General features: G+C 46.0%; 1 protein-coding gene across 2 annotated transcripts in view; it reads right to left on the bottom strand.

Annotated features, from left to right (window-relative positions):
• Positions 1–2,662: 2,662 nt before the first annotated feature.
• LOC137342758 (synaptotagmin-like protein 1) overlaps positions 2,663–16,996 on the bottom strand; it is a 156,029-nt gene continuing 141,695 nt past the window's right edge. For both annotated transcript variants that reach the window (XM_068006936.1, XM_068006935.1), the window contains exons 13-15: positions 9,963–10,062; positions 9,160–9,365; positions 2,663–4,445 (exon numbers count right to left, since the gene is read on the bottom strand). In XM_068006936.1, the coding sequence (XP_067863037.1) occupies positions 4,306–4,445; positions 9,160–9,365; positions 9,963–10,062 (446 nt within the window). In that variant the 3' untranslated portion in view covers positions 2,663–4,305. The remainder of the gene's footprint in view (positions 4,446–9,159; positions 9,366–9,962; positions 10,063–16,996) is intronic.

Raw genomic sequence — 16,996 nt, forward strand, 5'->3', positions numbered from 1 at the left:
TTATCTTAATGGCGAGAAACTGGAAAGTACTGCAGTACAAAGGGATCTGGGGGTCCTAGTGCAAGAAAATCAAAAAGTTAGTATGCAGGTGCAGTAGGTGATAGACCAACGGAATGTTGGCTTTTGTTGCTATGGGGTTAGAATATAAAAACAGGGAGGTATTGCTGCAGTTATATAAGGTATTGGTGAGACCGCACCTGGAATACTGCATACAGTTTTGGTGTCCATACTTAAGAAAAGACATACTTGCTCTCGAGGCAGTACAAAGAAGGTTCACTCGGTTAATCCCGGGGATGAGGGGGTGGACATATGAGGAGAGGTTGAGTAGATTGGGACTCTACTCATTGGAGTTCAGAAGAATGAGCGGCGATCTTATTGAAACATATAAGATTGTGAAGGGGCTTGATCGGGTGGATGCGGTGAGGATGTTCCCAAAGATGGGTGAAGCTAGAACTAGGGGGCATAATCTTAGAATAAGGGGCTGCTCTTTCAAAACTGAGATGAGGAGAAACTTCTTCACTCAGAGGGTAGTAGGTCTGTGGAATCTGCTGCCCCAGGAAGCTGTGGCAGCTACATCATTAAATAAATTTAAAACAGAAATGGACAGTTTCCTAGAAGGGATTTAGGGGTTACAGGGAGTGGGCAGGAAATTGGACATGAATTTAGATTTGAGGTTAGGATCAGATCAGCCATGATCTTATTGAATGGCGGAGCAGGCTCGAGGGGCCGATTGGCCTACTCCTGCTCCTATTTCTTATGTTCTTATGTTTACTCCGGGGGTAGTTTGGGGGTGGATGGGGATTAGACGATATTTACCCTGGGAGAAGGTTTGGCGGACGATGGTGATTGGATGATATTTACCCAGGGGGAAGGTTTGGAGGTTGATGGGGATTGGACGATATTTACTCTGGAAGGTTTGGGGGATGATGGGGAACGGACAGTATTTACCCCAGGGAAAGGTTTGGGGGTTGATTGAGAATATTTACCCCAGGGGATGGCTTGGGGGACATTGGGGATTGGGTGATATTTACCCCGGGGGAATGTTTGAGGGTCGATGGGGATTGGATGATATTTACGCCAGGGGTAGTTTGGAGGTCGATGGGGATTGGACGATATTTATCCCAGGGGAAGGTTTGGGAGACATTGGCGATTGGACGATATTGAACCCGGGGGAAGGTTTGGGGGTCGCTGGGGATTGGGCAATATTCATCCTGGGGGTAGGTTTGGGAATAGTTGGGGATTGGACGATATTTACTCCGGCGGAAGGTTTGGAGGTTGATGGGGATTGGACGATATTTGCCATGGGGGTGGTTTGATGGACGATGGGGATTGGACGATATTTACCCCGGGGAAAGGTTTGGGGTCGATGGGGATTTGACAATTTTGAAACCGGGGGAAGGTTTGGGGTCGCTGGGGATTGGGCGATATTTATCCCATGAGTAGGTTTGGGAATAGATGGGGATTGGACAATATTTACTCTTGGGGTAGTTTGGGGTTTGATGGGGATTGGATGATATTTACTCCAGCAGGAAGGATAGGTAGTAGATGGCGATTTGACGATATTTATGCCAGGGAAAAATTTGGGGATCGATGGGGATTGGACGATATTTACCCCGGAAGTAGTTTAGGAATGTCGATGGGGATTGGACGATATTTACCCCGGGGGTAGTTTAGGAATGTCGATGGGAATTGGACGATATTTACCCCGGGGGTAGTTTGGGGGTGCCGATGAGGATTGGACGATATTTACCCCGGGGGTAGTTTGGGGGTGCCGATGAGGATTGGACGATATTTACACCGGGGGGAGGCTTGAGGGTCGATGGGGATTGGACGATATTTACCCTGGGGGAAGGTTTGAGGGTCGATGAGGATTGGACGATATTTATTCTGGGGGTTGTTGGGGGTCGATGGGGATTGGACGATATTTACTCCATGGGAAGGTTTGAGGGTCGATGGTGATTGGATGATACTTTCTCCGGGGCTAGTTTGGGGGTCAATGGAGATTGGATAATATTTACCCCGAGGGAGGTTTGGGGGGTCAATGGGGATTGGACGATATTTACCCCAGGGGTAGTTTGGGGGTTGATGGGGAATAGACAATATTTATCCCGGGGGTAGTTTGGGGATTGATGGGGAATAGACAATATTTATCCCGGGGGTAGTTTGGGGGTTGATGGGGATTAGATGATATTTATCCCGGGGGGAAGTTTGTGAGTCAACGGGAATGGCCCATTCGCTGAATTCAGCGACAGTTCTGATAATAAACCTTCAGCTGTGATCAATGAGCAACAAATAAATGAAATATGCAAAGAACTCGTTAGAGGCAAGAAGGAATTAAAGCCTTTGTGTAACTATTAACCATGGATTGCAGCCATACTTTCACCAATCCTTTGTGATAACTGAGAGTAAAAGTGACTAATTGAGAGATTTGGATCGATTTGGGATCATCAGCTAAAGGTCCAATTCTCAGTGGTTAAGTGAGAGAAAACGGGTCAGAGCCGGATGGATTGAACAGGATGGATTGTACGGAGATATCATGGATTCCGGGTTCTGGGATCGGTGATTGGTCGAATCGGGGATCTATGGGTGCGGAGACAGGGTGTACAGAAATAGGAACGATCAACAAATAACTTCACCCGAATCTCAAATATTTCATTCTCATTTATTTAATTGTTATTCAAAAAAAGACAGAAATACTTGTGACAAATGCTGAACCAGCAAGTTAAAGGGGTTAAATATTGTAATAAACCATTAATTCCACTGAGATAAACATTGCAACCAAACCTTTCATGTTTAATATAAAGATAGTCACTACAATAGCAAACAAGCAGGAGCAAGGGGGAGATCTTGGGGTCTCTGGGGGCTTGGGCTCTCCGGACCCATATGGGAGGCAAACGTTGCACCAAGAGCTGAGGGGCTCCGGGGGGGGCGGTGGATCTCCGGGGAACTGGGGGGTTCTGCACCTTTACCGGAGAAGAGTGTAAAGTGAGATCCGCAGACCCCAGTTTCACCGTCGCATCAAATCACAAGTCCGAGCCAGTTGGAAAGGGGGTCTGTGGTTAAACAAGACCAGGCTCCAATCGATGGAGATCCCAACAGTTGATGACAATAAACTGCGGGGATTCACTTCTTCAGGGGAGGACAGTGTATAATACAAAAGCAAGCTGCATTTATATAGCGCCTTTAACATAGCAAAACATCCCAAGGCACTTCACAGGAGCGATTATCAAACATAAATTAATACCGAGCCACATAAGGAGATATTAGGACAGGTGACCAAAAGCTTGGTCAAAGAGGTAGGTTTTAAGGAGTGTCTTAAGGGAGGAGAGAGAGGTAGAGGCTGAAAGGTTTAGGGAGGAAATTCCAGGGCTTAGGGTCTATGCAACTGAAAGCATGACCGCCAATGGTGGAGCGATTAAAATCGGGGATGCACAAGAGGCCAGAATTGGAGGAGCGCAGAGATCTCGGAGGGTTGTAAAACTGGAGGAGGTTACAGAGATAGGGAGGGGTGTAGAGCTGGAGGACAGTACAGAGGTAGGGAGGGTTTTAAGGCTGGAGGAGGTATGTTAAAAGTGTCAGGAGTCCAGGAGCTTCACACATCGAACTTGTTTAAAAACTGTGGGCTTCCCCGTCCTAGCTGGTTCAGGAAATAAAGGATTTTATATAAATTATTATATATTCTATGTTAAAAAGACTTTCATTTGGAAAAAAATCTTTCAATGTGAGGACATCTGATTAATAAACAAAGGACAGTGCTGCTGGTAATTTACCAACTCAGGACACAAGATATAATTTCCAGGGAAAATTTCCTTTTGTGGAGCTGCTGATGAGGAGACGATGAGAGAGAGAGAGAGAGAGGGGGCCTGTCTAATCCAGACCCTGTCACCGAGGTTACTGGATGGATACAGTCCAAGTTGCAATCTTTACAGCTCTAACCCTGAACTCATGTGTTCTTAGCAAACCCCAATACTCAGGGCCTAACTCCCAAACCCCAATACTCAGGGCCTAACTCCCAAACCCCAATACTCAGGGCCTAACTCCCAAACCCCAATACTCAGGGCCTAACTCCCAAACCCAAACCCCAATAGTCAGGACCTAACCCCCACACCCAAACCCTAATATTCATGGCCTTATCTCCCCAATACCAGGCTCTTTACCCCAATTCTCAGCCCATAGCCCCTAATACAGCTGTAACCCTCCCCAATAATTTTGTCTCCCTATCTTAGGAACAATGACCCCTGAAGGACTGGCCAAGTCACACAGACTCTATCGATTATATTTTGGAAATGTCTCTTTGTTCTGTGATTATTCCCTGGGATCCATGTTGGTTCTAAGCGGTAACACCGTGTCCACCCACTGCCCCGGACCAGAAAGCATTCTCCGCCAGGCAGAAATCTCTTCCTCATTTGAATCCATCCAGTTGGCAGGTTGGCCGTAGCTGAGACCTGGAACAGAGGCAGACATTGTCAGTGAGCAGGTGGGATTCAGGTTTTGTCTACATTACGATTTACTGCATAGTGCGGAACTGGTGTAAAAATTACACAAAATCTGGAACTGTTCTCTTCCTATCAGCACCTGATCAACAACAAAACAACAACCTGCATTTATAAAGTACCTTTAACGTAGAAAAAGTGCACAAGTACATTTATATTGTAGTTATCACATCTTTCAGAATTGTGTCAAAACATCTGACATAAGATGAATGACTTTGAAGTGCAATTGACTGACTTTACGAGTAGACAGACTATTATATGTCGGAATCTTTAATGTGTCTCAGAACCCCAGAGCAGGCTGCCAGCCCTGGGGTTAACAGTAGGGATTTTCCAGTGACGTGCAATTCCCAGATGCTTGTCCAGTGCTACAAGCTCTGACCTCACCATCATTTCTGGTGTTACGCTCTCTTAAGTTTCAGGTGTTGGAACAACCTCTGATTGGAAGCGTAATCTTTGATGATGATGCTTGGCCCTAACGGCTGCAGCATTTAAAGGGCCAGGCATCATCATTTTGGTCAATTTATTGTTGAAATGTTGGAGAGGTTTATTGAAGGGCACACATCTCCCTTCACTCCAGGTTTCCGGGTGTTGAAGTATTACTGCAGGAGGAGGACTCTCTGCAATGGACAGACAGAGGGCTCCAAGGAGAAATGCTTCACACCAGTCGAAGGAGGTGGTCAGGGCAGTAAGTGACAATACTACTACTCCTTCATGGCCACTCACTGCCAGAAATTGACCTTAGGTCAGGCAGGGTGAGAAGAGTCAGCCACATGTTCCAACAACGCACTGTACTGAGTACGTCTACAACGATCACCCCTTCATTGGCTCAGTGGCAGGAAGTAAAAGGTAATGGTCGACAGGTGTTTTTGTGACTGGAAGGCTGTTCCCAGTGGGGTTCTGCAGGGCTCAGTACTCGGTCCCTTGCTTTTTGTGATATATATTAATGATTTGGACTTAAATGTAGGGGGCACGATTAAGAAATTTGCAGATGATACAAAAATTGGCCGTGTGGTTGATAGTGAGGAGGAAAGCTGTAGACTGCAGGAAGATATCAATGGACTGGTCAGGTGGGCAGAAAAGTGGCAAATGGAATTCAATCTGGAGAAGTGTGAGGTAATGCATTTGAGGAGGGCAAACAAGGCAAGGGAATACACAATAAATGGGAGGATACTGAGAAGTGTAGAGGAAGTGAGGGACCTTGGAGTGCATGTCCACAGATTCCTGAAGGTAGCAGGACAGATAGATAAGGTGGTTAAAAAGGCATATGGGATAATTCCCTTTATTAGCAGAGGCATAGAATATAAAAGCAGGGAGGTTATGCTGCAACTGTATAAAACACTAGTTAGGCCACAGCTTGAGTACTGTGTGCAGTTCTGGTCACTACATTATAGGAAGGATGTAATTGCACTAGAGAGAGTACAGAGGAGATTTACAAGGATGTTGCCTGGACTGGAGAATTTTACCAATGAGGAAAGATTGGATAGGCTGGGGTTGTTTTCTTTGGAACAGAGGAGGTTGAGGGGTGATTTAATTGAGGTGTATAAAATTATGAGGGGCCTAGATAGAGTGGATAGGAAGGACTTATTTCCCTTAGCAGAGAGGTCAGAGAGGGGAGCTGAAGAAATTTTTTTTCACCCAGAGGGTGGTGGGGGTCTGGAACTCACTGCCTGAAAGGGTGGTAGAGGCAGAAACCCTCATCACATTTAAAAAGTACCTGGATGTGCACCTGAAGTGCCGTAACCTACAAGGCTACGGACCAAGTGCTGGAAAGTGGGATTAGGCTGGGTGGCTCATTTTCGACCGGAGCGGACACGATGGGCCGAATGGCCTCCTTCCATGCCGTAAATTTTCTATGATTCTATGATTCACACTGTGATAAATTGCTTTATTTGCTTACTGTCAAGGCCATGAGGACATGATGTCATGACATCCTTAGCCTTCACCGAGAAATGTTCCTCTCCTCACAGACTTACACAAATTCACGTCACAAAAGCCGCTCATGGAATGTAACTGTTTCTTGCTGAGGTACAGATCAGCTATGATCTAACTGACTGTTGGAACAGGCTCAAGGGGCTGAAGGGTCTCCTCCTGTTTCTATTTTCCTATGTACCTGTCACCACACCTATTGTGGGTTGCATGTTGACACTTGGGTTTTATTTCATTCTTTCATTTTATGGCCCATAACAGCCAAGAGATTGGCAACAAGTGGCAGTCCCAAAAAAGCTGAGTCTTCTCACCCACCATGAGAAGGAAGTCTTGCAGATCCTGGGGAGGGAGGTCATAGAGATTGTTGGAGATGGGGAAGTAGGAAACAATGGTTAACCAAGGGGTTAACGTGGCATTCTGCTGCGCTGCCTAATGTACCAACATTATGTTAATGAATCATATCCTGGCTGCAGTGCTCCTCAAGCCAAGTGGTTCCAGTACAGCTACAACACTGGCATCTACCCGACAATGTGGAAAATTGCCCAGGTATGTCCTGTCCACAAAAAGCAGGATAAATCCAATCCGGATAATTACCGCCCGATCAGCCTACTCTCAATCATCAGCAAAGTGTTATCTAGCGGCACTTACTCGGCAATAACCTGCTCACCGATGCTCAGTTTGGCAAGTAACATTTGCGCCACTCAAGTGCAGGGCAATGATCATCTCCAAAAAGAAAGTGTCTAACCATCTCCCCTTGACATTACCATCAACGATTCCCCCATCATCAACATCCTGGGGGTCACCACTGAACAGAAACTTAACTGGACCAGCCACATAATTGCCATGGCTACTAGAGTAGGTCAGAGGCTGGAATGGCTCACCTCCTGACTCCCCGAAGCCACTCTACCACCAACAAGGCACAAGTCAGGAGTGTGATGGAACCTCTCCACTTGCCTGAATGGGATCAGCTGCAACAACACTCAAGAAGCTCAACACCATCCAGGACAAATCAGCCCGCTTGATCGGCAGCCCATCCACCACCTTTAACATTCACTCCCTTCACCACCGGCGCACAGTGGCTGCAGTGTGTACCATCTACAGGATGCACTACAGCAACTCGGCAAGGCTTCTTCGACAGCACCTCCCAAACCCGCGACCTCTACCACCTAGAAGGACAAGGACAGCAGGCGCATGGGAACAACACCACCTGCACGTTCCCCTCCAAGTCACACACCACCCCGACTTGGAAATATATCGCCGTTCCTTCATCGTCGCTGGGTCAAAGTTCTGGATCTCCTTCCCTAACAGCACCATGGAAGCACCTTCACCACATGGACTGCAGTGGTTCAAGAAAAAGGCCCACCAGCTTCTCAAGGGGCAATAAATGCTCAGCTGGCCAGTGATGCCCACATCCCGAGAATGAATTAAAAAAATATGAAACCCTTATGTCACTCCTTCTGGAAATGATACATGAACTGCACACACTCAGGAAAAGATTCTAACTTCCCTTCCTCTTTTCCTCCTTCAGGGGGCCTGGATCATAATTGGTCACTGCTGTGAGGGCTGCCCTTTTTACTGCTGCAAACACTGGTTGTCCAATCCTGGTAAGGTTTGGAGCAAGACAGCAGAGCACAGACACAGATACCACACTGACCGTCCTCTGGAGACTCAGGTCACAACCAAGACACAACATCACAACAGCTCCTCCCTGCAGAGTCTCCAACAATTGATATTATCTCATCTATCAGTGTCTGAGAGTGGATCCCATGAAAGTAGTGTCTGAATTGTGTAATTAACTGCAAATAAATGTGTGCTATCATTTAGCTTAACTGTACATGCTTAAGGTCCCTTGCTTAGTTTCTTGAGTTTTAGAGATGCTCAAAATAAAACTTTTTTTTCTCTCTCATTTTCTCTGACTTTGCCCGAGTTTTTTGGGTTCCAATTTTTTCCATTGATAGTCTTCCATTTTTATATCAAAAACCTGAAAAGAAATTAGTTCTTAAATTGGCAATAAAATTGACTTTAATGTTTGTTTGGCTGTGGCCAAATTGGCTGTCACAATAGACTGCTCTTCAACAGTACTGGATTGGCTGTGAAAATGCTTTGGCTCATCCTGAGGATGTGAATGGCACTAAATAAATGCAAGTTATTTCTTTCCATCACTCAGTCCAAGATAAAGATGTCAGTAAAAGCCTCACTTGCTCTGTAGCTGCTCGTTTCCTGCTCCTGTTTCCCCCATTCAGGAATGCTGACTGACGGTTGGGTTGGATTCCATGTGAGGGCAGGTGGAGGCCGTTACCCACAGCCTACTTCTTGTTAAAGGAGAAAGTGGCCAGTAACCAACAGCAGAGAACAGCCATAGGTGGTGGACCTCTGACCTCTGGCCTCTAAACCCAAACGGGGAGGAAGCTTTGGAACTTAGGTAGACTACAAGAGAAGGACTAGGAGCTGGGGAGTTGGGGAAATAAGGGGGATTTGGGGAGTTAGGGGAAGCTGGGGAGTTAAGGGGGAACTGAGAGGAATGTGCAAGTCGGGGTCCTATGATCTACGCAGGATCCCGACTGCAATTTTGAGGTACAAAAGGGCGGAGAGCGAGTGATCAACACTCTACAATTTGTATCATCATTGGGCTGCCTCGGCAGTGGTCCTTAAACAGACCAAAGATATTTTTTAACTTTTATTTTGTGGGGCCAGGAAGGGCAGGAGTGGCATTCATTGCAGCAGCTGATGTTTCTCTTACCTGTTCCCAGACTGAGTCTCAGGCCTCCCAGGAGCTGGTTGGAAAAGGTATCGTGATCCCAGATGGTGAACTCCAGACAGGTTTCACTCACATCTTCGGTTTGAAACCCATCGTACACCATCGTGTGGTTATAAACAGGGTTCAAATCGTTCTTTATCACTCTGGTCTTCTGTCGGCTGGACTTATTGGTATCTGGGAGAATATAACTGAAAACAACAATATAATTGCAGTCAGTCACACAGCATCCACAAAATTATGTTGGCAGCAAGGGCCAGTCCCACTGGACGTGAGGGATCCAGGCCTGGGGGCACCGGGCCAGTCCCACTGGGGGTGGGGGCACTGGGCATGGGGGCACTGGACCAGTCCCACCGGGTGTGGGGGCACCGGACTAGGGGACAGTGGGCTTGGGGGCATCTCTGGCTGCTTTCTGCAAGTATTGGTGCCTTTGGGCCTTTGAGTAGAACATTTGTCAGGATTCAGAGATAGCCCACGGACACCCCAGACAGCCGAGGGGTTGTAGGGCAATGGGCAGCAGAAGCACTGTCCCTTCAGTCGGAATTGCCACGGCTCGTCAATTGCTCGGATCCGGGTTCCAGAGGAAACCTCCACCTCTCCCCCTCCAGTACCCCAGAAATCTGGTACCCCAGAAATCCGGTACCCCAGAAATCTGGCCCCCCAGAAATCCGGCCCAGCAAGGAGCAGAACGCAGAGCGTGAGAAGCAAACTCCCTCTCCTTGTGTTTCATGCTCCTTATCAGAAAGAATATCAGCTCCACAATTCCAGGAAATGAGAGACTCCATTACCATTTGACAAAGGAGTTGAGGCCCTTTGATCGGATTGGGATGAGATTCCGTGCTTCCTTCAGCCAGATGTGCACCTCTGCAGTGGGCGGAATCCCTCGATCTACAGCAGGATATCGGAGAGTCAGATACAGAAAACAGCTTCACCCCATCGCCCCACATTCATCGAGTGACAGCTTTACCCCAACTCACCCCACTGCCCCCCATTCAGAGTGACAGCATCACCCCAACTCACCCACTGCCCCACATTCAGAGTAACAGCATCACCCCAACTCACTCCACTGCCCCACATTCACCCCACTCCACCCGAGTAATAGCAATACAATAGTAGCAATGGGATGGGGAGGGGAGGTGGGGAGATCAGGTGCGGGTAATGAAGGATGACATTAGGACAATACTGAGAATGGATCTTGGCTAGGGAGATCTCCTTAAGGAGTAAACTCCTTAAAGGGAGTGGTAAGTAGTTTTTCTTTCCTTTTTTTTCTCTTGACATTGTAGTTGTTGTTAAGCTAACTTAAGGGTTAAGTCATGGCAGGAGATCCCACAGCCGTGTCATGTTCCTCTTGTGGGATGTGGGAATTCAGGGATCCTTCCTGCATCCCTGATTTCTTCACCTGCGGGAAGTGTGTCCAGCTGCAGCGACTGTTTGACCGCTTGACGGCTCTGGAGCTGCGGATGGACTCACTTTGGAGCATGCGCGATGCTGAGAAAGTCGTGGATAGCACGTTCAGTGAGTTGGTCACACCGCAGATAAAAATTACTGAGGGAGATAGTGAATGGGTGACCAACAGACAGAGGAAGAGTAGGAAGGCAGTGCAGGGGTCCCCTGCGGTCATCTCCTTCCAAAACAGGTATACCGTTTTGGATACTGTTGGGGGAGATGGCTCACCAGGGGAAGGTGGCAGTGGCCAGGTTCATGGCACCGTGGCTGGCTCTGCTGCACAGGAGGGCAGGAAAAAGAGTGGCAGAGCTATAGTGATAGGGGACTCGATTGTAAGGGGAATAGACAGGCATTTCTGCGGACGCAACCGAGACTCCAGGATGGTATGTTGCCTCCCTGGTGCAAGGGTCAAGGATGTCTCGGAGCGGCTGCAGGACATTCTGGAGGGGGAGGGTGAACAGCCAGTTGTCGTGGTGCATATAGGCACCAACGATATAGGTAAAAAACAGGATGAGGTCCTACAAGCTGAATTTAGGGAGTTAGGAGTTAAACTAAAAAGTAGGACCTCAAAGGTAGTAATCTCAGGATTGCTACCAGTGCCACAGGCTAGTCAGAGTAGGAATGACAGGATAGCTAGGATGAATACGTGGCTTGAGAGATGGTGCAAGAGGGAGAGATTCAAATTCCTGGGCCATTGGAACCGGTTCTGGGGGAGGTGGGACCAGTACAAATTGGACGGTCTGCATCTGGGCAGGACTGGAACCAATGTCCTAGGGGGAGTGTTTGCTAGTGCTGTTGGGGAGGGGTTAAACTAATGTGGCAGGGGGATGGGAACCGATGCAGGAAGTCAGTGGGAAATAAAGTGGTGACAGAAACAAAAGGTAGTAAGGAAGAGTGTACAGAACATGACCGGACAGATGGTCTGAGAAAGCAGAGCAAAGACCAAGGGAAGTCTAGATTAAACTGCATTTATTTCAATGCAAGAAGTCTGATGGGCAAGGCAGATGAACTCAGGGCATGGATGGGTACATGGGACTGGGATGTTATAGCTATTACTGAAACATGGCTAAGGGAGGGGCAGGACTGGCAGCTCAATGTTCCAGGGTACAGATGCTATAGGAAAGATAGAGCTGGAGGTAAGAGAGGAGGGGGAGTTGCGTTCTTGATTAGGGAGAACATCACGGCAGTAGTGAGAGGGGATATATCCGAGGGTTCGCCCACTGAGTCTATATGGGTAGAACTGAAAAATAAGAAGGGAGAGATCACTTTGATAGGATTGAACTACAGACCCCCAAATAGTCAACGGGAAATTGAGGAGCAAATATGTAAGGAGATTACAGACAGCTGCAAGAAAAATAGGGTGGTAATAGTAGGGGACTTTAACTTTCCCAACATTGACTGGGACAGCCATAGCATTAGGGGCTTGGATGGAGAGAAATTTGTTGAGTGTATTCAGGAGGAATTTCTCATTCAGTATGTGGATGGCCCGACTAGAGAGGGGGCAAAACTTGACCTCCTCTTGGGAAATAAGGAAGGGCAGGTGACAGAAGTGTTAGTGAGGGATCACTTTGGGACCAGTGATCATAATTCCATTAGTTTTAAGATAGCTATGGAGAAGGATAGGTCTGGCCCAAAAGTTAAAATTCTAAATTGGGGAAAGGCCAATTTTGATGGTATTAGACAGGAACTTTCAGAAGTTGATTGGGAGAGTCTGTTGGCAGGCAAAGGGAAGTCTGGTAAGTGGGAGGCTTTCAAAAGTGTGTTAACCAGGGTTCAGGGCAAGCACATTCCTTATAAAGTGAAGGGCAAGGCTGGTAGAAGTAGGGAACCTTGGATGACTTGGGAGATTGAGGCCCTCGTCAAAAAGAAGAAGGAGGCATATGACATGCATAGGCAGCTGGGATCAAGTGGATCCCTTGAAGAGTATAGAGATTGCCGGAGTAGAGTTAAGAGAGAAATCAGGAGGGCAAAAAGGGGACATGAGATTGCTTTGGCAGATAAGGCAAAGGAGAATCCAAAGAGCTTCTACAAATACATAAAGGGCAAAAGAGTAACTAGGGAGAGAGTAGGACCTCTTAAGGATCAACAAGGTCATCTATGTGCGGAACCACAAGAGATGGGTGAGATCCTGAATGAATATTTCACATCGGTATTTACGGTTGAGAAAGGCATGAATGTTAGGGAACTTGGGGAAATAAATAGTGATGTCTTGAGGAGTGTACATATTACAGAGAGGGAGGTGCTGGAAGTCTTAACGCGCATCAAGGTAGATAAATCTCCGGGACCTGATGAAATGTATCCCAGGACGTTATGGGAGGTTAGGGAGGAAATTGCCGGTCCCCTAGCAGAGATATTTGAATCATCCACTGCTACAGGTGAGGTGCCTGAAGATTGGAGGGTAGCAAATGTTGTGCCTTTGTTTAAGAAGGGCGGCAGGGAAAAGCCTGGGAACTACAGACCGGTGAGCCTGACATCTGTAGTGGGTAAGTTGTTAGAGGGTATTCTGAGGGACAGGATCTACAGGCATTTGGAGAGGCAGGGACTAATTAGGAACAGTCAGCATGGTTTTGTAAGAGGAAAATCATGTCTCATGAATTTGATTGAGTTTTTTGAAGGGGTAACCAAGAAGATAGATGAGGGCTGTGCAGTAGACGTGGTCTACATGGACTTCAGCAAAGCCTTTGACAAGGTACCGCATGGTAGGTTGTTACATAAGGTTAAATCTCATGGGATCCAAGGTGAGGTAGCCAATTGGATACAAAATTGGATTGACGACAGAAGACAGAGGGTGGTTGTAGAGGGTTGTTTTTCAAACTGGATGCCTGTGTCCAGCGGTGTGCCTCAGGGATCGGTGCTGGGTCCGCTGTTATTTGTTATTTATATTAATGATTTGGATGAGAATTTAGGAGGCATGGTTAGTAAGTTTGCAGATGACACCAAGATTGGTGGCATTGTGGACAGTGAAGAAGGTTATCTAGGATTGCAACGGGATCTTGATAAATTGGGCCAGTGGGCCGATGAATGGCAGATGGAGTTTAATTTAGATAAATGTGAGGTGATGCATTTTGGTAGATCGAATCGGGCCAGGACCTACTCCGTTAATGGTCGGGCGTTGGGGAGAGTTATAGAACAAAGAGATCTAGGAGTACAGGTTCATAGCTCCTTGAAAGTGGAGTCACAGGTGGATAGGGCGGTGAAGAAGGCATTCGGCATGCTTGGTTTCATTGGTCAGAACATTGAATGCAGGAGTTGGGATGTCTTGTTGAAGTTGTACAGGGCATTGGTGAGGCCACACTTGGAATACTGTGTACAGTTCTGGTCACCCTATTATAGAAAGGATATTATTAAACTAGAAAGAGTGCAGAAAAGATTTACTAGGATGTTACCGGGACTTGATGGTTTGACTTATAGGGAGAGGTTAGACAGACTGGGACTTTTTTCCCTGGGAGTAGGAGGTTAAGGGGTGATCTTATAGAAGTCTATAAAATAATGAGGGGCATAGATAAGGTAGATAGTCAAAATCTTTTCCCAAAGGTAGGGGAGTCTATAACGAGGGGGCATAGATTTAAGGTGAGAGGGGAGAGATACAAAAGGGTCCAGAGGGGCAATTTTTTCACTCAAAGGGTGGTGAGTGTCTGGAACGAGCTGCCAGAGGCAGTAGTAGAGGCGGGTACAATTTTGTCTTTTAAAAAGCATTTGGACAGTTACATGGGTAAGATGGGTATAGAGGGATATGGGCCAAGTTGAGGAAATTGGTACTAGCTTAGTGGTATAAACTGGGTGACATGGACATGTTGGGCCGAAGGGCCTGTTTCCATGTTGTAACTTCTATGATTCTATGATCAGAAAGTAGAATCAGTCTGGGTGGAAATAAAAAATAACAAGGGGCAGAAGACACTGGTGGGAGTAGTTTATAGGCCCTCTAACAGTCGCTATACTGTTGGACAGAGCATTAATCAAAGAAATAATCGCAGCTTGTAAAAAAGGTAATGCGATAATCGTGAGGGACTTCAATCTTCATATAGACTGGACAAATCAAATTGGCAAAGGTAGTTTGAAGGACGAGTCATTGGAATGCATTCGAGGCAGTTTCCTAGAACAATACACTGTGGAACCAATCAAGGAACAGGCTATTTTAGATCTTGGCTTGAGTAATGAGACAGGTTTAATTAGTAATCTCATCGTAAAGGATCCTCTGGGCAAGAGTGATCATAATATGATCGAATTTCACATTGAATTCGTGAGTGACATACTTAAGTTCGAAACTAGAACCTTAAACTTAAATAAAGCCAATTACATAGGTATGAGGGGCGAGATGGCTCAGGTAGATTGGGAAATTAGATTGCAAGGCATGATGGTCGATAAGCAATGGCAAACATTTAAAGAAATATTTCAAAATTGTCAATGAACATACATTCCATTAAGAAATAAAAACTCCACAGGTAAAGTGATCCATCCGTGGCTAACTAAAGAAGTTAAGGATAGTATTAGAGTAAAAGAAGAGGCTTACAACGTTGCAAAGAAGATTAATAAGTCGGAGGATTGGGAGAGTTTTAGAAACCAGCAAAGGAAGACCAAAAAATTGATTTAAAAAAGGGAGAAAATAGAATTAGAGTAAACTAGCAAGAAATATAAAAACAAATTGTAAGAGCTTCTATAAGTATGTAAAAAGGAAGAGAGTAGCGAAAGCAAACGTGGGTCCCTTAGAGGCTGAGACAGGAAAAATTATAATGGGGAATCAGGAAATGGCAGAGACGTTAAACAAATATTTTGTATCTGTCTCCACAGTAGAAGACACAAAACACATACCAGTAATAGTGGGGAATCAAGGGTCTAATGAAAGTGACGAACTGAAAGTAATTAAGATTAGTAAAGAAAAAGTGCCGGAGAAATTAATGGGACTAAAGGCGACAAATCCCCTGGACCTGATGGTCTACATCCCAGGGTTCTAAAAGAGGTGGCTGCAGAGATAGTGGATGCATTAGTTGTGATCCTCCAAAATTCCCTAGATTCTACAGCGGTCCCAATTGATTGGAAGGTAGCAAATGTAACCCCGCTATTCAAGAAAGGAGGGAGAGAGAAAACAGGGAACTACAGACCAGTTAGCCTGATATCAGTCATCGGAAAAATGCTGGAATCCATTATTAAGGAAGTGGTAACAGGGCACTTAGGAAATCATAATGTGATTATGCAGAGTCAACATGGTTTTAAGAAAGGGAAATTGTGTTTGATAAATCTATTGGAGTTTTTTGAGGATATAACTAGAAGGGTAGATTAAGGGGAACCAGTGGATGTCATATATTTGGATTGTCAAAAGGCATTTGATAAGGTGCCACGTAAAAGTCTGTTACACAAGATAAGAGCTCATGGGGTTGGGGGTAATATATTAGCATGGATAGAGGATTGGTTAATGGACAGAAAATAGAGAGTAGGAATAAACGGGTCATTTTCAGGTTGACTGGCTGTAACTAGTGGGGTGCCGCAAGGATCAGTGCTGGGGCCTCAGCTAGTTACAATCTATATTAATGACTTAGATGAAGGGGCCGAGTGTAATGTATCCAAGTTTGCTGACGATACGAAGTTAGGTGGGAAAGTGAGCTGTGAGGAGGACGCAAAGAGTCTGCAAAGGAATATAGACAGGTTAAGTGAATGGGCAAGAAGGTGGCAGATGGAGTATAATGTGGGGAAATGTGAGGTTATTCACTTTGGTAGGAAGAATAGAAAAACTGAATATTTTTTAAATGGTGAGAAATTATTAAATGTTGGTGTTCAGAGGGATTTGGGTGTCCTTGTAAATGAAACAAAGAAAGTTAACATGCAGGTACAGCAAGCAATGAAGGGGACATGAGATTGCTATGGCAGATAAGGCAAAGGAGAATCCAAAGAGCTTCTACAAATACATAAAGGGCAAAAGAGTAACTAGGGAGAGAGTAGGGCCTCTTAAGGATCAACAAGGTCATCTATGTGCGGAACCACAAGAGATGGGTGAGATCCTGAATGAATATTTCACATCGGTATTTACGGTTGAGAAAGGCATGGATGTTAGGGAACTTGGGGAAATAAATAGTGATGTCTTGAGGAGTGTACATATTACAGAGAGGGAGGTGCTGGAAGTCTTAACACGCATCAAGGTAGATAAATCTCCGGGACCTGATGAAATGTATCCCAGGACGTTATGGGAGGTTAGGGAGGAAATTGCCGGTCCCCTAGCAGAGATATTTGAATCATCCACCGCTACAGGTGAGGTGCCTGAAGATTGGAGGGTAGCAAATGTTGTGCCTTTGTTTAAGAAGGGCGGCAGGGAAAAGCCTGGGAACTACAGACCCGTGAGCCTGACATCTGTAGTGGGTAAGTTGTTAGAGGGTATTCTGAGAGA

This window comes from Heptranchias perlo, chromosome 26 (genome assembly GCF_035084215.1).
Source record: "Heptranchias perlo isolate sHepPer1 chromosome 26, sHepPer1.hap1, whole genome shotgun sequence".
NCBI lineage: Eukaryota > Metazoa > Chordata > Chondrichthyes > Hexanchiformes > Hexanchidae > Heptranchias > Heptranchias perlo.